This window comes from Abramis brama, assembly GCF_963993115.1.
Source record: "Abramis brama genome assembly, chromosome: 2".
NCBI classification, from domain to species: Eukaryota; Metazoa; Chordata; class Actinopteri; order Cypriniformes; family Leuciscidae; genus Abramis; species Abramis brama.
Genome location: NC_139964.1, coordinates 50,349,252 through 50,372,130, shown reverse-complemented (window position 1 = coordinate 50,372,130; position 22,879 = coordinate 50,349,252). Strand labels below are relative to the sequence as shown.

Genomic DNA, 22,879 nt, shown 5'->3' with positions numbered 1-22,879 from the left:
ATAAATTCAACTTGAGATTTTAAGTACCTTTCAATAAATACATTAATTTATGGTATAATGTTTGAACCATTAGGTGCACATGGTCCTCCAAAATCCACCCCTGTGCTTCACTCTGGGCACGACACCGTCCAGGTGTTAAGCCTATAGAGGCTTCTCCAAACTGTAACTCCCACCAATGTGGGAAAGACGTCAGAGAACAATACATGTTTCATTGTCCACAGCCCAAGATTCACACTGTTGGCACCAATGAAACCGACATTTGGCATTGGAACGAGTCACCAGGCAGGTTTGGCTATAGCATCTCGACCATGAATATTGACTCTCAACGAGCAGTTTTGGTGGAAACAGGAGAGTCAAGGTGCACATTTAATTCTGCAGTGAGTTAGGTGGATATCAGTGTTAGTACCTGGACATCCCTTTCAGGCAGCTTCCTCTTGCGTCAACAGTTACTCCTGTTGGATGTGGTTCGTCCTACGTGGTGGTATGCTGACATTACCTTGGATACCATAGCTCTCGATACACCACAAAGACCGTCCTGGTCACAGATGAGCCAATGAGACGCGCACCAACAGTCCTCTTTTGATCTCGGATATGTCTCCTATTATGTTGATGTACAGCTGTGCTATTGCTCAGCTAATTCAACCTTCACACTCTGCTCTTACTGATGGAATGTAAAATCAGTGAAGATTGGCCACCAGGCAGCGCATATACAGGCGTGAAACCTCCAACACTATATTGGCCAGTGTTTCAGTGTTGTTGTCCAACCACTGTATATCATTATTCCCCTAGAACAGAAATTCTAAGTGGGCCTCAAGGTGGCTTGAGATGTTTTAAAATAAGACAAACCAAGCTGTAAAACAAGCTAAACCACAGAGAAAATGGTATTTCACATTTTAATTACTCGGTTTCAATTTTGTTATTTGTAGACACTTAATTTCTGTGGGGGGTCTCAAAGTCAAAAAGCTTGAGAACCAATGTTACTGTTACATGCTAAAAGATGAGAACGACTGCTTTAAAACAACTGGAAACAGAAATAAAATTAACCAAACAAAAATCATTTTTGTAGTGATTTGTAGTATTCATCACATGATGGAATCTCACCTGTGCACTTGTGAGGGAGAAAACAGCCCATCTGGAGATGGCAATATGGCACGGTATGCCAGTAAGATTACAGATACCGATCACAAAGATACAGATGCAGCTTCTTTCCTAAAATCATTTGTTTACTTCAGATATATATCCATAAAGAAAAAGTCCATAAACTAAATCAAAACTTTTGCTGAAACTAAATACAATTAAGTACATTTGAAAACATTATTTCATCAGCAAATGTAAAACTGTAAGAAAGCATGAACCTTACAAATGCTCGTTTACATGATGTGATTGGAGCTCAGCGCAGAAGCTTTCATGGCACGATGTCAGCGCTCAATGAAACGTCTTAAACCCACACACCTCAGCAGTAATTCACAGCTCTACATGCGACGCCTGTACCGCACGACATGCCAGAGCCAAACGCAGCTTCCCTGACAGTGTGACAGTCCGCCTCCACATGCGTGTGCAGGAACAGGTTCAATTAATGAGCCCTGCTGTCAAATCAATCACATCCACTCAGTTAGCATTCCTGATCATGAAATGAAACTCAATGCAATGATAACTTATGATTTGAGTTTCATATAACAGAACTACACAAAAATCTACATTATAACTTAGTTGTATACTGTACCATTGCATTTTTGTTATTTTAAATGCTTCATGGGCTGTATTGGTTAAACAAAAGCTGTTTATTAAAGGTGCAGCAAGCGATTTCTGAGAAACACTGTTTGAAATCGACACCCAAACAAACACTCCCTTCATTGCTCTGCTCCCAAAATAACAAACACACTATGCAACACAGGAAATGACTAACAGCTAGTGCTTCAGCTCCAGTATTAACATGGGTCCTAATTCTTACCTGATCGTAACCATTCTTCTTCCAATTATATTCCCCTGACCTTTTCCTCTTTGGTAATATCTCAGGTGTTTTGGTGCTCCGTGGATCAGTCTGATCCACTTTGATTTGATTTTACTCAACATTTTTCCAAATATCTTCATGTTTCACATAAGTCAGTCATACATACAGGTTTGGTGACAACATGAGGGTGAGTAAATGACAGAATTATTTTTATTTTATTTTAATTTTTGTTTGTGTGTGTGTGTGTGTGTGTGTGTGTGTGTGTGTGTGTGTGTGTGTGTGTGTGTGTGTGTGTGTGTGTGTGTGTGTGTGTGTGTGTGTGTGTGTGTGTCTTGCAACTTTGTCTTTCTTGAAAAGGTTAGTCATGTTGTGATTCATCTCTTGAGGTTTTGTTGATGTCGTAGAGGGTTTTTATTAAATTAACAAAAAAATATAAACACTTTTGACTTGACTGTTATATAAGTACAGTCAGTTATTATGCACAAACATGGTTACTAAAAATAAAAATTTTGTGGTCGGTTACGGCATCACAAAGCAATTTGCATCACTGTTGCTGTCACATTGACTTTCAGTCCAGGGCAGCACTCAATACCCCAGAGAGGAATGGAGGTGTTCACACAGGACGTGTTTTTCCTTTCAAGCAGCTAGACTAAAGCCCAGTTTATACTTCTGCGTCAAACTCACGCTGTAGCTACGTCGTAAGCTGTGTGTAGCATGCGTACCCTTCGGCGTGCACTAACTTGCACCTCTCCAAAAATGTAACAACGCGTCAATTCTATGCGGACCACACACGCTGTGATTGGTCTGCTAGAACCCCTCCCTCGGGTTTCACATGCTCCTTCTGCATGTGTAATTGCGCGTCAACGTGGACAACGACGAGGAAGTATAAATGAAAACCAACGCGTAGCCTACAGCGTAGAGGCTCCGGCGTAGGTCTGACGCAGAAGTATAAATCAGCCTCAAGGGATATAACTCAACGGAACAGAACACACAGGTCTTGAGGTAAAAAGCTATTTTTACCTTGAAACACCATCCTAAAGCAGAAAAGTTCATGTTGCAAAATGTTGAACCAACTGAAGCACAATGCAACAGCCAAAAAAATCAACCTGATGCATATGTAAATAGGCTTACAATTTAAAAACTTAAATAAATAGAACAAATGGACACCAAACCAGCACAGACAAAACGACCGAAATGGTAATTTCTAACTTGTTTCCTAGCAAGTACAGAAGAAAGAAGTATATACAAGCTGTTTTATTGCACTGTTAAAATAAGAATAAAGGAGCACCAGTCTATACGTATTGTACTGACAACACTCGCAGCACTACACAAGCTTGATCTCACGCTCCTAGTTTCACACTACAAAAACAAGAAAAACAGACAGTGGTTCAGACAGAGCTGTGCCATATGACTGTGTGGTGTTGTGTCCCAAGAAAGGGCATATATAATGAGACGTGCATATGAAACATTCAAAGCGTTCTTCCTGTGAAGAAGCTGCTTCAGGCTCCAACAGATGGTGCCAGTCAGATGATCCCAGAGCGGGAAAGTGCCAGTGCTTTCCTGTTCTCACCTGGGGATGAGGGGGAAATGGGAGTTTGTGCTTCTTGACCTACCTAACCGAAATCTACACTTTACGTAAGATGTGCCACTTTACACTTAAGCTGTCCTCAAGAGAAATGACAATGCTAATGCACAGCTATACTGCAGGATGGTTTCTATTAACTAATATTAGAAGAAAGTGTATTAAAAAAAAACTGGGTATGGGAAAAACTGTGTCAGGACAAGGGGTAAGATGTATCAGTAGATAGTGAAAGATTAATATTTCAAATAAAAATGACCATTCAAAAAAAAATTGCTGCACATTATTAATATTTCATAAAATATCCCAGAAAAAGGATTAATATTTAGAATATGAAAAACAATTTGTATTAGTAGTTACATTAACATTTTGTATTTCCTGCATTTTAAGGCAAAGCTTACCATCACTATAAACTAATATAAAGGTGAAAAGAGGTGGAAAAATAGGTGAAAAATGGGACAGTCCCCTTTTAAATTATATGATCATATAACAAATGTGTATATTAAAAGGGAACAGTTTACCAAACTCTTCACTACTTGCCCCTCAAAAGGCAGTACACCATTCATATGAAGTCTAAATGAAGCACATCAATAAAAAAAGTTTTAAATGCAAATACACATTAGGATTTGCATATTCGACAATAACAGCAGGATATTATGAAGAGTAGGACTTAATTTTATCCATTGGGTTACGATTGGATCAGGAAAAGTACAGTATTATCGGTCCCCCTGTAGAGTCAATAATTGTATCTATTAAAACCAAAAAGACATTTAAAAGTGTTTTCCTTAAAGCTGCAGTCCGTAGTTTTTCCTCTTTGTCGCCATCTCTGTTCAAAATCTGCAATTGCAGTTATTCGCAGAATTATCAACTTTACGTGGGTTGTGCCTCGGCATGGCACAGCGCGGATGAATCCAATGTTTTGAGGAGAATGTGCGGCTGTCAGTCGCCGTGCTGGTGGTGTGGATACTGTCATTCGGAATCACAGATTCTACTTTTTGGAAGTATGACCAACATAAGATTTTTCACCGTAAAATGTCATCTGAAGAAGTAACGTCCACTTTTGTTCTGACCAACTAAGGGAAAAAAAGCATTACAATAAATCGTGTTGATTAAATCTAACGATCGCTCATCATATCACATCAAACCGTGCAAATTATACTTTGTTCTCAAATTGTTAATGTTAACAACATCAGCATTGCGTGACTACATTTAATGCCCTTCCGATATTTATCCTTGTTTTCGCATGGGCCGGTTGCAGTCTCTTTTTTTTCTCAGAAGTCTTTCGCGTTTGTTCGGGTGAATCTCCAGTTGTCACTGGTGATTGTCGTTTGAACCTTTCTGGATCCGCCATCAAATTGATTTGAATTATATCAAGTGCTGTGAGAAAAGGCTATAAATCTCCACCTCCAACATCCTCACACGCAATATAGCCTACAAGCAGAGACACCTTCTTTATGTGTACAGATGTGACGTAATGACGCAAAGACATGCTCGAATTTCCCGCGGAAATCCACCAGTACCACTGGAATTAAAAACATTATTACAAGCTTACCGTTTTGAATCGAGCTAAGGCAAGCAGGTAGTTTTGAACACTGGCTGGTTATGTACTTGCTCAAAAAGTTATTCTGGATAATTTTTAACCCAAAAAAGCTACGGACTGCAGCTTTAAAATAGCTTGAATGTAACTCTACACCCTTGCCTCATAGTAAACACGGTTCTATGAATATGCAAATGAGCACCGCCTCTACTCACTCACACCAGCTCAGAGAATCACTCGTTGACGTGATTGATTACAAGGTAGTTTGTAACATCAGAAACACCAGCGATTTCAAACCGCGTTTTTGAAACCGTCTTTGGTTCACTGCAGTTTTAAAGAGAATGGTGTTGACTTATGAATTTGCACTTGGTTTGTCTTAAAGCATATGAAAAATACCACATAGCCATTTAAACAACATTAAAAGCTTCATTTTCACCTCAGGGGGACTTTAAAATGAAAGTAAATGGGGTCGCTTTTGATGTTATGGTGTCTTTATAGCTAACTGCTTATTTTCCGGCCATTTCTGATGTCAAAGCTGACAATAATTGCAGTCATCATCCCAATTCACAACCCCAAAATTCAATCCCAAAGACTGTAGAAATATCCAGCAATGCCTGCAAATACAGTAAATCTAACATGACTTCTCCAGTGTAAATAACACCGTAAACCCCCTGTACACAGCCCTTGAGTGGTTTTGAACATACAAGAGGGCAGCGAGTGTTTCATGTCTCTTTAAACACAAGTCTAAGACCAGATCAAAAAAGTGCAGCTTTTGATGCCGCAATCTCTTTTTGAAATCAGAGAGCGATTAGGCCTACCTCTTACCCCACTTGACGACAGCACCGGCTTAACATCAACTTACCAGACACAACATGTCCATTTCATCTTCCCTTCTTTGAAGGCCATCTGTGATCCCACACAGGCTGTTTAAATACACTTGGCACTCTTAATGTGGTTGTTCGATGCGGACAGTCTTCAAACGACCGTACCACCTTTAGCCAAGTGTGTATTTCTACATGCCAGTCTATACGACTCATTAAATAGACAAGCTAACATCAACATTTTTAGCTGAATGTCTCTCCTTCTCTCACATAAACACATCAGTTGCTGTACTCTATTGGTTTGTCATCAGACAGCTGTCGTAGTGGTTACATTGCAGGACTGTGGCCTAAAACGACACTGCAAGAACTTCAGAGAATAGTAGGATTTAAAGCCAATTAACCATCTGTCGTTAAAATTCCCTAAATTAGTCTCAGACGGCAATCGCTTTAAAGGGAAAATGTGAGTGAAAGCAGCTTGTTTTAGCCATACTGAAATTAAATTGTATCTACCATTTAAACAGTGTTGCACACTTTAAAATCATCAATTTACTCTGGGACATGCACAGAAAAATCTTTGAATCCTCAATGATACCAGCTTCTTGAAAAGGAGAGGAAGAAAAGTTTTTGTGGGGAGGTAAGGGAAAATATATATTTCTAATCAGTTCATGTTTAATTAATGACTTCATTTAAGGAATGCCTTTTGGGCATTTACTTCCAGCTTGTTCATTTTTCAGATTGTTTATCCATTGCCTGATTCAATAGTCTGTTTGAATCTATAAAACCCATGGCTAGGGTTCAGTACAGATCTGAAGAGGCTCACAGTTCACATAACACATAAAAGGCTTGAGCTAATTACACCTTACATAAACCATGAACAATGACCACAAGGGAACAACACCACTCACCAGAATGCTGCATGATTATTATTAAATATAAGCACAAAAAGTCCATAAACTTTGAGCAGATAGCTGGGAGTATGAAAAAAAAAATAAAAATAATAATAATAATAATAATAATAATAATAATAATAATAATAATCACAAGAAAGGAGACCAATTGAAAAATGGAACTGAGTGAACACTGTGACAAACTCAGTAGTAAATAAATAAATAAATAAATAAATTCCTTTATTCCCTGGCATATTAAAAAGTTTAATTTTGGAGCCTTTCTACATTTGTCAAAAGGAATGCCGAACATTTTAAAGCGTTCAGTAAGGCAGCCATTTCAACACAGGTGCTCAGAAACATTTTCTAACCAGCTAAGCAATTTCCAAAATGCAAAGTCACTTGTTAAAGACAAGCTTTCACAGCTGTTTTTATCACTGAACTAAACAAAAGAAAACAAAAAACTTAACATGCTTCTACCAAAACAAATCATGTTTGGCTAGACTACAAAGAACAACTAAATAAAAACAAATCCATCCATCCAGTTGAAATTAAATGTGGATATTGTCATTATCTACTTGGAATCTATTTTTACAACTAACATCTATGAATTTACACAGTACAAATGAAAAGTCTTTACAATTCTTGAGTCTTTCAGAGTGACAAAACTCACTTTTAAATAGGCCGTCTACAAGGGATCTTTGAAAATGTAGCTAATCAGGAACCAAACAGCAAGGCAAGACATTTTTGAGGTCAGGTTTCATCTCCTTCCATTAAAAGTTTGTGGAAATGCTGTCCAAGATCATTTATTCAGTCCTGCTAAATTCAACCTTGAGGTCAAGACTCTGACTTGAGGAACTGATGTCAGATGAGAAAGTGCTTCAAATGTACACTTCTTTTTTTCTGTTGTCCTGCATGAGGGAATTCAATCATTACTGAGCTTAACGCAAACACTGTCAGTTACAGGATATTGCTTTTGAATACAAATTTGACATTAAAACCCAGTTACTTCTACCCAGCATTTTCAAGAGCTCAACATTAGCATACTATGAAAAGCCCTGAATGCATAATTACCAAACAGAGATAAAACACACTGAAACCACATTTCCTCAAGGAAAATATTTTAGATTGACCTCATTTACAAAGCTTCAGCATTCCTATTCACGTTATTAATGAAATCTTGATCTAGCCAAGGGGAACAGGACAACAGCCACAGATGTGCTCAGTACCATTGAGTCTACAAGGCCACCTTTACACTGCAGGTCTTGATGCTCAATTCCAATTTGTTGAGAATGTCCGATTTGTTTTTGGACAACCTTCTTACATCTTTTAAAAGTGATCCCTTTCCAATATCTGCATTTACACCTTCCACTTGGCAAAACAACCCAAGGTAGACGTAGTGACCTAGGCCGAAAAGAAGTACAGAGTCGCGATTTGCAATGGACGCAGACAAAATGATAATACAAGCTTTTGCTTTCTGCACCATCTTTAAAGATCAGCAAAACATTGGTCTCTTAAGGCGGGGGGGAAAGACAAGACGCTTGAGTTGATGTCCACCTCAGTTGACGTCATTCGCCACCATCGCTTTCTTTTAATGACGTACGACTTGCATTGACAGGGGAATATCCCATCTGTCCGCTTACATGGCAGAAGCAAATACACGCATCCGATTAATATCAGATTCATTTCCACATATGAATAAGCCCTGAAACCGATCTGAGAATATCGAAATCCATGTGCTTTTTTCCTGAAAAAATTCATTTGAAGAAAAACATCGGTAACACTTTAGCTTAGGGTCCAATTCTCACTATTAACTAGTTGCTTACTGGCATGCATATTACAAGGATATTGACTGTTTACTAGTATATAAAGCACATATTAATGCCTTATTCTGTATGACCATATTCTACATCCCTTAATGCTAAACAGTCTTTTGTTGCCTTGACAAGAGCACAATACTTAAACTTAACAACTACCTTACTAATAAGCAGTAATTAGGAGTTTGAGGCAAAAGTCGTAATTAATAGTGAGAGCTGGACCCTAAACTAAAGTGTGACCAAAACCTCTTTAGCATCTTTTTTTTGTTCTAGTGTGACTCAGGCCACATTTATATTACATGCACAAAAACAAAATGTATCTGATATATATATATATACATACCATACATACATACCATACATACCATACATGCATGCATGTATATAAACAAATACAAACACGCAGTAAAAAAAAAAAAAAATGCCATTAAAAGATCTGACATATTAAATTCCTTTTGTTATATTAAATTCCTTTTGTTCACCTAATGAGCAACAGGCCTTTAAGAGAATTTAACTATTCTTGTCAAGGTAACAAAAGACTGTTTAGCATTTAACAATGCAATGAGAGAAGCTACAAACCTTGTTCTTTCACCTTTGTTTGATTTTAAAAGCCCATTACATGAGCATTATTTGCTCGTATGCTACAGGCAAACATTACCCTGATAGGCAAATATCCAACAGTTGCAATGAGATTCACATACAGCTCAACAATCTAATCTACACTGTGATGATCAACTGTTAATTCATAACATATGTTTACATCTTTTAGTTCTTGTAAGTTGGATTTTTTTTTTTTGCAGTGTACTTAAATTCTTTATATTTAATATAATATATTTATTTTGTACACTATTTAATGGAAAAATATAATCTGAAAAATATTTACATTTTATAATCTGAAAATATAAATTGAAATATTAGTTAACTAAAGACATTAAAGATTGTCAATAATAAACTATAAATAAAAAAAATAAAATCAATTGCTTAATCTCAATATTTCTGACAAGTATTTAAAATGAAAATTTTAAATTACCACATTTTCTCTCCAAACATTTCTGTGGAGCCCATAACACACTCTTGCTGCCCCCTAGTGTGCCCAGAAACCAGTTTGAAACCCACTGTGCGTTTAGCTAAAGCACAGCATACTGTCAATAGGCTAATTAAATCACCACTACTAAACTACGGTTTACAATCTAATACTTAGCAAGGTCAGCTAGTCGACCATCTTGACCCCATCCCTACTAGACAGGCAGTGCATTAGAGAGCCAATATGTTGTTAAAAAAAAACCTGACAAAACATTGACATCCTTTTGAAAAGACACACTCCAGACATCACTGTTCTGCGAACTTCAGCCCTGCTGTGACTGCCTCAATCAGATAAACAGTGTTCTCATCCAAAACACAAGGCGGAAGAGACGCTCTCCACACACAGATGTGATAAGATGCTCTCTGGAGATTCACTCACCAGTAACAGTGCGACCTTCTTCATACTGCGATTCCCCATGGCAGCTCAGAGAGACTCCGCTCAGTCACAGAAACAAACGGTGAAAGGATTTGCGGGTCGTCTTCTGTCAGTGCGATGACAAGCGTGTCGACATCATGAGGATGAGGAGGGTCTGCACGCTCTTGCATTCCCTCCCCTCGCTCTTCTCCATCTCCGCTCATTTGCATTTCCTCTTTGCTCAAAAACAGACCCAATCTCTCTATTTTGTTTCCATCTGACTAATCCACAACGTTTGAATTAAACTGCTCATGTATATAAAATGTTTTGCCAAAATACACACATTACTGGAGTAAATGTGTATGGCCTTGGAGGTTTACAATTGGTGATCAAACACTGCAACCAAAAAAAACAAAACAAAAAAAACGGGCCAGACGTCTCAGATCCACAGACACATGTATCAATAATAATGGTGACTGCAGAATGACAACCATTGGCTGGAGAGTCAGTCTATGTCAGAGACGTTCCTTTTAACCAGTCAGACTGGAATTATAGGTCACTCACATCTGACCCCATACACATCAAAACACGTCTCCATACAGATGTTGAATTTGACAGTATGTTCAAACTTTAAGCATATGAACAACCAGTCTAGTCAGATAGTCCAAAACGCTTTCCTTTGGAGGTCAATGACGAGTAATAACAGGCAGCTTGCTGTTTAAAACCTCAGAAGTGGACGAGTCCAGACATGACTTTTCCCACAGAACACTATAAGTAGCCAATCCGACCCATATGATATCTGGAATAACATGAGGGTGAATAAATGACAAGATTTTAATTTTTAGCTGAATCATTCTTTTAACTCCGGGTTTTCCAAACTGGGGGTTTGGGAGGGAACTGCAGAGGGTTTGAGAGTTGACGAAAAGCTAATCAATACTTTAAAAAGTCAAATTCAGTTAAATAAAAAGGGCTGCACAAGTAACCTACATAAAACTGAAATCACAATATGGCTTAGTGTAATAATCCAAAAACGATTTAGTCTGAAGAGCTGTTAATTTACACGCAAGGTTTAGCATTTGAAAATGAAGAATTTATGACATTAGTATTGTCACATGTAATATAAAATTATTCTTATTATTATCTTCAAATATTAGTAGTAAATAAAGTAAAATTGTAGCATTATAATAGTAATATATCTGTCTTCATTTTATAATTAGTTAAAAATAAAAAAATATATAATATATATTTTTTCATTTATAATTTTTGCCAGGACATTTCAGCAGCTACAAGAGATTAAATGTTTATCTCATATTGTGATTTAACTTCCGATATGACAAGATAATCACAATATAATTTTTGGACTAAATTGTGCAGCCTTATACTGTAAATAAATCATTTTAAAATAAAATAAAACACTTAATAAACATTAAATATATTATATGTTAACTGCATGTCAGTATGATCATTAACTGACATCAGAGAACTGTGAACATGTTAAATAATTAGAATCAGGGGTACTGAGATTTTTTACATCAAAGGGGTTCGGCTAAAAAAAAAAAAAATGGGAATCCCTGCTTTAACTTCCACCACCCAAGTGATCTGAGAATGTGAGAACAAAAAGAGTAATTTAGTTTTAAAATGAAAACTATCAAGCTAATCCAGAAATGCCTGAGCACATTCGATACAAGCCAATACTTGACATCAGCAAACCAACCTTTGTTTGAGGCATAATCCTTCATTTAGTCAGGGATGTGATGTTCGGGTTATGAATGACAGTTCATCACTCCATAAAATCAATTCTCACAAAAAGATGATTGTTTATCTAATGCAAAGCCAAAAACGACCAGTAGAGGGAAACAAACACCACGACTGCAGAAGCCCTGACTCAATCCCATCAACATCTGCCCGCATTAGATGCTTCTCACTACATTAGACTTAATCAGAAGAACATTTCCATTTGAACAAAGGACCAATTGAGAAAGTGAACTTCAGTCGCTTACCTTATTCTTGAAGACAGAGGGTGAGCTTTGGTGCTGTCGTCCAGAGGACTGGTCCGTGTTATCATTAGGGTCCGAAACACTGGTCCTGAGGGAGGGAGAGTGGAGGCCATCCTCTCCTTCCTCCTCCTCTTCAGCCTCCTCCTCCTCCTCTCTCCCACTGTCTTCTGAATGTTCAAACTCATCGCTGTCCTGGTCCATTTCCTCCTCGTCGCCATTCTCCTCTTCCTCCGGCCGGTCGTCGTCTTCCTCTGAACGAAGTCCCCCCCCGACCTGCCCATCCCGTCCACCGTTATTATTCTCCTCCTCCTCGTTCTCCTCCTCGTCGTCGCGATGCCGTCTCCGCCGCCGGCGCTGCTCCTGCTCCCACATCCACTGGGCGCCCTTCTCGGCTCCGTTCACCTCGCTCCTCCGTCCTTCCTCCACCGGTTCGCCTCCGGAAGGCCATGGCTCCTCCTCTCCTTCCCGTCTGCCCTCTTCCTCCTCGCCCGGTTCTCTCCTCTGCGCCTGATCCTCCTGCTCCTGCTCCTCCAGCACCTGGTCGACGTGCTCCGCCTGGGGCTGGGGTGTGCGGCCGGAGGTGCTGTTACCTGCCCCGGGCCTCTGCTGCTGGGCCGCCCTGCTGCCGCTGCCCCCCGACAGCAGATCCTGGTTCATTTCCAAAAGCCAGCTTGCTACCTCCTGCACCTTCGCTAGGCTGTCTGAAGAGGACAAGGACTTGGCATTCTGAAAGAGAGATGGAGACAGAAAAATGGAGGAGTTCAAATCACCATGAAAATCAACATAAAAAGGCAATAAAAGGCATGTGTTGGGGCTGGTTATACAAGAGATAACCAGAGCGTGCAGGAAGTGGGTAACTCATTCTTTTATTCATGCCTGTGAAATAAAACAATAGACATTTGCATCTATGCTGGGAAAGATGCAATATGAGGATCCCTCAAACAATGGGCACCTCTCCTGCTTGGCAGTTGATCATCTACACTAGGCTTGGTCTGGAAACCACGGCAACAGTATCACTTCAACACATGCAAACAAACATTCAGTTTCATTCAGACATTCAAGTTTCTGTTTTTACTCTATTCCATTTCAATTCTACTGTCTTCTTTAAAAACTTGCATGTTTGAGTTCATGTATTATAAAATAAACACACATGAGGTATACCGTTCAAAAGATTGGGGTCCAGAGGATTTATTTTCCCAAAGATATTACTTTTATTTTTTTTATTTTACACATTGAATTGATCAAGTGTCGGTAAAAACATTTATGATGTTACAAAATGTCATAAAACTGCTGTTCGTTTGAACTTTCTTTTCAGTTTCTAGAAATTTTTCGTGAGCACCAAATCAGCATATCAGAATGATTTCTGAAGAATCATGTGACACTGAAGACTGGAGTAATGGCAGCCATCACAGGAATAAATTGCATTTTATTATATATCAAAATAGAAAACAATAATTGCAATAATACTTCACAATATTTATAAATAATAACAATTCTTCAAAAAAAAAAAAGTTAGACTCCAAATTGTATTTTATCTCCGTCAATTAGAACATGAATTGATACTTAATGCACAGCTATGTGGAGGAAAATTACAGACCAATCACATTTCGCCGTTGGGGCAGAAAGTCTAGACAAAAAGTCTTTAACACAGATTCACTATTCAAGCTAAATTTAGATAATAAAAACTCCAATCACTGCTATAACAGATCAAATACACTCACTGACAACCATAAAAAGCCAGCAGAGGGCATCACTGCCAAATAAGTGCAGTTCATGTACAAGGGTTTAGTATCCAGACATATAATGCCACGTCTTGCAGCAGGATGTACACAATAATATCATGTTACAGTAAGGATGGCCCAACAGTGTGAGTGAGTTTCTGGCTCATTGGCGGAGCTGTTTGCCCTGAACCATGTTTTTACTCTTTTATTTTTTATTTTTTTGATGTACATCACTTTTGTTTTGCGGCATGTGGTTTTAGGACTACTGAAATGTTAGCTGGGCAAGTTAAAAAAATATATATATTTTTTTAAACCTTTTAATTAAACCTTTAAATGAAACCCTGTACTAACTTCACAGAAAGAGAGGCCAGTAAAATGATAGATAACGGTACAATGGTGTAATCCAACCAGGAGTGTGAAAGCACGCGAGTTTGATAGAGACTTGATTAAGGTAATTGAGCGTGCACAGATGGGCCGAGACGATAAGAGGCTGACTGACTGCATGAATGTTGTTGTGTGCGCATAAAAATATACAAGAAATAAGATATTTAACAAGACCTAGACACCATGAAGAGGGTACGTGTCAATTAAGACATGATTAACACAATTCTTCTCAGTGTTTATTTTTGTAACAAGTGTAACAATGTTTTTGTCCATAATTCATTAATGCACATTACTATAAAATTGTCAATCTTATAAATTAATGATAACTAGAACTATAACGTTTTAATAATCGTTCTAATTCTACTATAATTCTATTATAATTCTATAATAATGATAGCAACACAGACATGACGTTGTTGGAATCACTTTCAGAATGTATTCCAGCTGATGAATGATAAAAAAATTGCCAGCGATTTAGAATCCATCCAAGCAGTAGCACTTATAATAAACAGAACATTATTGTCTGTTGATGTGGATGCAAATATAGTTATCGTTATCTTTATATTTATATTTACTGTTCTTAGTGCATTTAGCCTTTAGCATTTATTGCCCTCAGAAGTCTGTTGGCAAATTAAAAGAATTTTAAATCAGAAATTCAATATGATTCTTTAAAAAAAATTTACATGTTTGGTTCACTAAAAAGAACCAGCTCAAAAAACAATTCAATCGGGAATTAAACTATATAGTTTGCACTGATCAATCTGTCAAGTCAGGAACTAGTAAACATTAGTAAGGAATATTTAATATATCGTCAGAATATACACACAATAATAAATGATTGTCAATCTAGCAATTTTTTTTTATTTTTTTAGTCCAGATGGTTTAGTTACAGCATCTACCAGCAGGGGCGAACGGAACCATTCTAACCTGCTAAACTTTGTCCCTGTTATTTAACACAAGAAGCATCCATTACAGCTATATCCTTAATCCATCAGATCTATGCGTTTACTTCTCTCAGAGGTCTGAATTAGGCTCTAATCACAGCATATATATGAAGGCAGAGATCTCAGGGCAATTTAAAACGGTTTAAAGCATCTGATTAGATGAGCCTTTGATTACCGAATCCTTTCCTTTATAATAGAGAAGATCAGAGCAAGATCTAATTGGAAAATAATTATGTGGCGATGAACTTCAAATAGACATTTCAATTTCCCTTCGAACAAGGTGAGCTCTATAAGAAAACCCATCCGTCCTCTGGTGACTAAACTGAAACTTGGTTAGTTTCTCAACGTGCTAAAAAGCAATTACTTAGCAAAGTGATGCCAGTGCACACACAAAGAGCTTGTGCCTGGTGAAGTGGGCTATTCTGTGTCTTGAAGGTACTGGGCTTCCTGTTAGTATTCATGTCCTGCATGCTGGTCTATTCGTGCAACTGCATTAGACACAGAATACAATTAGTGCTGTTAGACTGCACAAGTGAACCAGTGTGTGATCAAGTGACAGTACTGCAATCTAACCGGCAACACACACAATAACATTAAGCCTCATTTGCATTGAGGGTGAGACTGTTAAAGTGTATGAAAACTAGCCTGACTACGTCAGACTTCGTACTTCCGCTCAATTTCATTTCGCTTCTGTACTCAGTCTGAGACAGCGTAATAGCTTTCCATTTTCCTCCGGCCTGAAAACAGCCGGCCAATCAACGAACAGAGGGTGGGCTGAGAGCCGTGACGACGTAGACGCTGATTGTATCGTGGATGCGTAGATTTACTTCACATAATCTGCAAAAGTCGTTCACAACCATGTTCACTCCGGTATTTCGCTCGATGTTTTTTTTTCCGCATCATACATGTGTTTACAGTGGAAGTTAGATGCGGCTGAGCATGCGCATAACACACGCCATAACCAAACGTTATGTGATTGGCTTACGGGTAACCAATGATTTTAAACTTCAGACAAGCGCCCCCCCGCGAGAAAGAAAACGCTTTTCAATTATGCCATGCCAGACTCTGTCTACGAAGCAAAGCGAAGTAGCAGAGTTTGGTATTACCAGGCTATATGAAAACTGCTTTAACAACAGTAATTTGGTTTAGTACGCTTCGCAAAGAATGCTGCCCCCGTCTCCTCTTGCCGAAGGTTTTGCATTTTTGAAGACAGATGAGTAAGTCTATCTTCTGTCATCAGCAGTAAAGTGGGGAGCTGAAGGTTTCTAAAGGCCAAGGTATACTTAATTTTCCACGTTGTGCTTCGTTTCACACACAGTTGGGTGCGTCAGCCTTTCAAAGTTTACTCCTTAGGCCGTGAGTACGCATATCACGTCTTTCTGCACTATCTAGAGGACTTTGTTTTCAAGTGCTCAAGTCACCTCGCAAATTCCATCACACAGAAAGTTTAAAAAAAAACACACGAAACCATCATAAATATAAAGAATTCATTTATAAGGACTTGGTATACATGCATTTCGAACTAGATTTTTAAAAGCTCTTTTCTTTCCTTTACTGTAGACACTAATTTGTCATTGACCCGCAAATCACTTGGGAAAACATCTGAATGATTCAGGCTGGGTATTTTCTCCAGCACAAAATAACCCAAAGTGCCTGGTTTGAACTTGGAGGTAAGTGTAATCCAAGGGAACAAGAGAAACACTTGAAGCAAACAAGTCAGTAATAAATCCATCAAATTCTTGCATCAAAAAGCAAGCAAAATGGTTTCAAAACAAACCACACATTTACATGACTAATGAATACAGCACAGTTTATGCGATGGGGAACACAGGGAAACTCCAAAAGGTTTATAAAAGTATTGCTTTCCAGACATGCGCTCTGATATGGAAAACTGGAAGCATTGCCTTAAAGAGAAGCATTTGGCTTGGCTCCCGGGGAACGCGGCCAGGCTGGCGTAGGCGAGCAGTCTGATAAGGGAGTGAGGTGCATCATTTCTTTAGTTATTACCACGGTGTACACTTCAGCAGCAGCTCATTTATCTACATCTAAAGGGGCTGAGAGGAAGGTGAAGCCAAAATGGGTTTTGGCACATCCTCTCAGAGAGAACGTTTTCAAAGGAGGTAAAAGGGAGGGAGGAGAGAGTAGCGGTATTATTGGTTTTCCAATGTCATTTCCTACAAATCTGCCCGACTGTCATCTCCTCTTGGACACATCAGTTACAGGAAACATTATGAATGAACAGGAAAAGAAAGGATTATATTTATTAACCAAAGGTACCTGGATGGGTCTTTATGATAAGAACCAAGCCAAATAAAGGGGAAAACCCATCACCTGGTTTCTGAAATCACTAATCCACTCAAAACTGCAGCAATTACTTTTGTGCCGTTAGCGGCAGAATAATTGGCAAAATGGTAAACAAGCCCATTTTAAAGATACACAAGTACAAAAGACGAACAGAAATTTGGGTGAATATCTGCAACCTGTGCTGGAAAACAGATCTCCTGCAGAAAAACCTTATTAGAAGCATCAATTGGTACTTCTATAGGGTTGCAGTTTAGTTACAGCAATAAGGGGGGGTTGGGTTGTTAGAGAAAAATGGTTTGTGAGAAAAGACAGTTTCTGTGACCTTGAGTGGCCAGGCAGAACAGGCTGAAAAGACTATCCATTGACAGGCTATGCATAGCTGAACTGCATAAGCATCATACTGAAAAACCTCAATATGTCTCCATAATTAGCTTATGCAGAAACCATACCCTTTGGCATTAAAGAGATTTTAGCTCTGTGTTACTGTAGTATGTTTATTAAAGGGATAGTTCACCGAAAAATGAAAATTCTGTCATCATTTACTCACCCTGAAGTTGTTCCAAATCTGTATAAATGTCTTTGTTCTGCTGAACACAAATGAAGATATTTTGAAGAATTTTGGTAACCAAACAGATCTCGGAGCCCCATTTTGTACCATAGTATGTTTCCCCCTACTATGGTAGTCAATGGAGCCTGTGATCTGCTTGGTTACAAACATTCTTCCAAATATCTTCCTTTGTGTTCAGCAGAACAAAGACATTTATACAGTTTTGGAACAACTTCAGGGTGAGTAAACTTTGACAATTTTCATTTTTGGGTGAACTATCCCTTTAAGGATGGAAGGAAGATACTAATTGAAGAAAGTAGGAAGTAAGGAATAATGATAGATTGAAATATGAGGTCAATTAATCATATAATATTCAGGTGATGACCTGCATCTGAATATGCAAACTTCCCTGCTATATAGCAGGTGAAAAACGGTATTTGAAATGTCTGAAATCATAGTATTCATAAAACAAATGACAAAAATACATGGATGACCTACTAATTCTGCCGAGATTCTGAAGCATGAAACCAATGGACACTTCACTATCCCATAAGACCACTGGAGAGGAATGGCACATGACAGTGACAACATGACAGATGTAGTACATCCGGATTGCATTCATACTACAAACAAGTTCGCTTCTCAGCAAATGTAGAATGCATTTACCTCCCTTCTTTATCAGATTGGAATTCTACAGAGAGTTTTTAGCCAGTGATAGAATGTAAAATGTGAATAGTGAATCTTTCTTCAGACCGTTGAGTTTGCATCGTCTGAACAAGCCTGACATAGAAGTTCCTTGCCATAGAAAAACACTTCTTCAGCAGAAGACATCACAAGCTGTTATTGTGAATGCTTCGCTTCACTGCACTGCCGTGTTCCGGCGAGAAGACGTACAAGAAGCTGTGGTCGTGAGGTGCAGTCAAAAGAGCTACTTTCATTCGAACATCTAAAGATTTTACAATCCAAAAATGTCATAAGGCTAATACCCAAGACCTTTCCACACACAAACATGTTATTCTTTTGTCCATGTCCACCACCTTGCCTCTAGGTATCATAGAATAGAGAGGTAAAATCAGCTAAAGGACAGAGACACAGACAGGTGTAAACACAGCTCTACTGTGGTAGAATGACTCATGACCCTGAGGGGAAAGCATTCCTCATTCAAAAAAAAAAAAAAGAGGACAAGGTCACTGCAAAAAGAACTACTGGCTGGAAAGATAGCTGGATGGAGCAGTGATGTGGCTGCTTGGTGAGTCGACGTCGAAGTGAAGTGGTAGTGCATGTTTTTTTACGGATGCAAGACATCATAACCATATCAGTTACCGGTCAGAGATTTTTTACATTTATTGATATCAGTTGATATTAGATATAAATTGGTCACTTTTACAACCTTTGATTTCAGTGGATGTAACTAGCAGATAGGGCTGCCCCCTATAACTGGACCAAACGTTAGTCGACGAAAAGAGGCATAGTCAACCAAATTTTAATTAGATGGTTGGTCAAAGGAAAAAAAGAAACTCCACAGGAAATGGCAAAGTCATGCAGTTCGTAAGTAATTAAATTATCATAAATGTGCGACTAGTCAACTAATGGCTTAAATGAACGGTCGATTAGTTGACTAGAAAAATCTTTAGTCTTGGGCAGCCCTAGTGGAGCTGTAAAAACTATATTTAGCATGCAAAATGTTCAAATGTTTTATTACTTCATTAATATGAATTACACTCACCTAAAGGATTATTAGGAACACCATACTAATATTGTGTTTGACCCCCTTTCGCCTTCAGAACTGCCTTAATTCTACGTGGCATTGATTCAACAAGGTGCATTCTTTAGAAATGTTGGCCCATATTGATAGGATAGCATCTTGCAGTTGATGGAGATTTGTGGGATGCACATCCAGGGCACGAAGCTCCCGTTCCACCACATCCCAAAGATGCTCTATTGGGTTGAGATCTGGTGACTGTGGGGGCCATTTTAGTACAGTGAACTCATTGTCATGTTCAAGAAACCAATTTGAAAATGATTCGAGCTTTGTGACATGGTGCATTATCCTGCTGGAAGTAGCCATCAGAGGATGGGTACATGGTGGTCATAAAGGGATGGACATGGTCAGAAACAATGCTCAGGTAGGCCGTGGCATTTAAACGATGCCCAATTGGCACTAAGGGGCCTAAAGTGTGCCAAGAAAACATCCCCCACACCATTACACCACCACCACCAGCCTGCACAGTGGTAACAAGGCATGATGGATCCATGTTCTCATTCTGTTTAAGCCAAATTCTGACATCTGAATGTCTCAACAGAAATCGAGACTCATCAGACCAGGCAACATTTTTCCAGTCTTCAACTGTCCAATTTTGGTGAGCTCGTGCAAATTGTAGCCTCTTTTTCCTATTTGTAGTGGAGATGAGTGGTACCCGGTGGGGTCTTCTGCTGTTGTAGCCCATCCGCCTCAAGGTTGTGCGTGTTGTGGCTTCACAAATGCTTTGCTGCATACCTCGGTTGTAACGAGTGGTTATTTCAGTCAAAGTTGCTCTTCTATCAGCTTGAATCAGTCGGCCCATTCTCCTCTGACCTCTAGCATCAACAAGGCATTTTCGCCCACAGGACTGCCGCATACTGGACGTTTTTCCCTTTTCACACCATTCTTTGTAAACCCTAGAAATGGTTGTGCGTGAAAATCCCAGTAACTGAGCAGATTGTGAAATACTCAGACCGGCCCGTCTGGCACCAACAACCATGCCACGCTCAAAATTGCTTAAATCACCTTTCTTTCCCATTCTGACATTCAGTTTGGAGTTCAGGAGATTGTCTTGACCAGGACCACACCCCTAAATGCATTGAAGCAACTGCCATGTGATTGGTTGATTAGATAATTGCATTAATGAGAAATTAAACAGGTGTTCCTAATAATCCTTTAGGTGAGTGTATATTACAATTAAATGCAAAGCGTAAATTCACTTGGCTGATTTAAAAAGTTTTAAAAATATATATTATTTGCTTATAGGTCTCAACCAGACTTCAATGTTGGTCCAACCCTAATGTTTTATAAAGCTTTTCTATTCTTACTGTCAAAGAAATGTTAGGTGTCCCAAGAGCAATGGGCCTCATTCCCCAATATCTTCCTAAGAATTTTCTTAATTTTGTATTTAATAAACTTCCTAAGAAAAGTCTATGTTGGATTCATGACATGTTCTTAAAGAACAGAATTGATCGCACCGGTGTTCTTAGGATTGATGAATCCCACGTCTTCGTAATTGAAAGCGCGTGACAGTTGTTCCCAATTAGCATAAGAAAACGCCCCGCAAATTCCCATACAAGGACATGACGCTTCAGGGCTGTGTGCAAGAAAAGTTGGAGAATGTCCAAAAGACGCACAGACGGTGGTGGTCCACCAATCACCAAACGAAAAAAGACCTTCAGTAATTCTGAAATAGAAATTCTACTGCAACGGGTAAATGTCAAACGAGGCATAATATTTTATTTAATCAGCTTAATTGATGATGTAAATTGCAGCGTTAGTGTTTCTTTCTTTCTGAAATCCAGATCTAAATCTGAAGGATTAATGGTCTGGCATCGACTAATGAAAATCGCAACAAGCCCCATACGCTTAGCTACCAGCGGAGCTAGCTGGTAGATTAGACTTGCCGTATCCGGTCGGCAAAACAGCGAAAACGCCCTTCTTGCAAAGGAACGATTCGAGCACCGTCTTCTGTTCCTCTTTTAGATAAAAAGCCAAGTCTAACTCGTTCATTGTAGTGGCCAAAGTCGTTTCAAACAAGTGGTGTTCATCCATAGGCATCTTGCAATATTTACTAATGACTTCGACGTCACAGCACTGTCATCATCTGTTTAGCTCGCCTCTGGACCGCCTATATCAGATAACCCGATGTGATTGGTGCAGCTCGGATACAAGGGCATATTAAATGAGCATCATTACTCAACGCCAGAGTAACTCGCTGAGCAAATTCAACTTGTGCTCTCGCGAGAACTCTGGATTTCCAGGGTAGTAGGACGCCATTCACAGCAACAGAAGAATTCAGTGCAATACATTTGTTTGTGTCCCACAGGCAATGTGTGCAGATCATGTTCACCTGTCTGTCAGGCTCAGACTAAAAATGAGCTGCCAGAGATGAGATAACATTATCAGTAACTTCAGTATTATTATTATTATTATTATTATATATATATATATATTTTTTTTACCTGGCTTTGCAGGATTGTGATGTTTACACAGTTTACAAGGCAAAGGGAACATGAACAATTGATTGATTGTTTTTTTGGTAATTTGTTTGTAATATGATTTTTTTGTTAAACCAATTATGTTTCAGTACATACATTGGCATAAAAACAACCATTATTAGATCTAATTATTATTAATAATAAATTACAACCTTTTCTCTCTAATAATCAATATGCCCAAATTAACTGATGTAATGGTTGCAGATACATCTTTTTGACAAAAGGGTTGTCAAAAATGCTGAGCAGATTAATCTTAATTAAAAATGACAGGTTTTTGGCTCGTTTAAACTTTAATGCAAGTTAAAGTGTTGCTGGAAAGTTAAAGTGAAAGAATCACAAACATGCAATCCAAATTTCTATTGTTTAACAAGGCTAGTTGGGTCCACGTTGTCAGATTACCATACATTTTCCTATCATATTAACACCACACTTTAGGACCTCTATGAGAATGCAATAAGATCAAGCGAGTGAAAAGATATGCTATTTGACAATTTCTCCTAAAATCTTGTTTTATTTTTGTACCTTCATTTTTTTATATTTTTTTTTTACAGTAGATATTTTGCACAGCCTCTCATGCCTCCTCCCAAAATTCCACTGGTAATGAGCAATAAGTTGCAGATAAAAACTTGAGAGATTTGAAGCAGTCCCTGAAGTGCTCCCGTCTCCAAATCAATTCTCTGTTCAGCTAAGACATGCACTCTAATGCAATGAAC

General features: G+C 38.6%; 1 protein-coding gene across 1 annotated transcript in view; it reads right to left on the bottom strand.

Moving 5' to 3' along the window:
* The window catches only part of fbxw7 (F-box and WD repeat domain containing 7), a 162,669-nt gene that overhangs the window by 78,079 nt on the left and 61,711 nt on the right, over nucleotides 1-22,879 (bottom strand). The window contains exon 3 of the mRNA XM_084094239.1: nucleotides 12,028-12,750. Coding sequence (XP_083950365.1) covers nucleotides 12,028-12,681 — 654 coding nt within the window. The 5' untranslated portion in view covers nucleotides 12,682-12,750. The remainder of the gene's footprint in view (nucleotides 1-12,027; nucleotides 12,751-22,879) is intronic.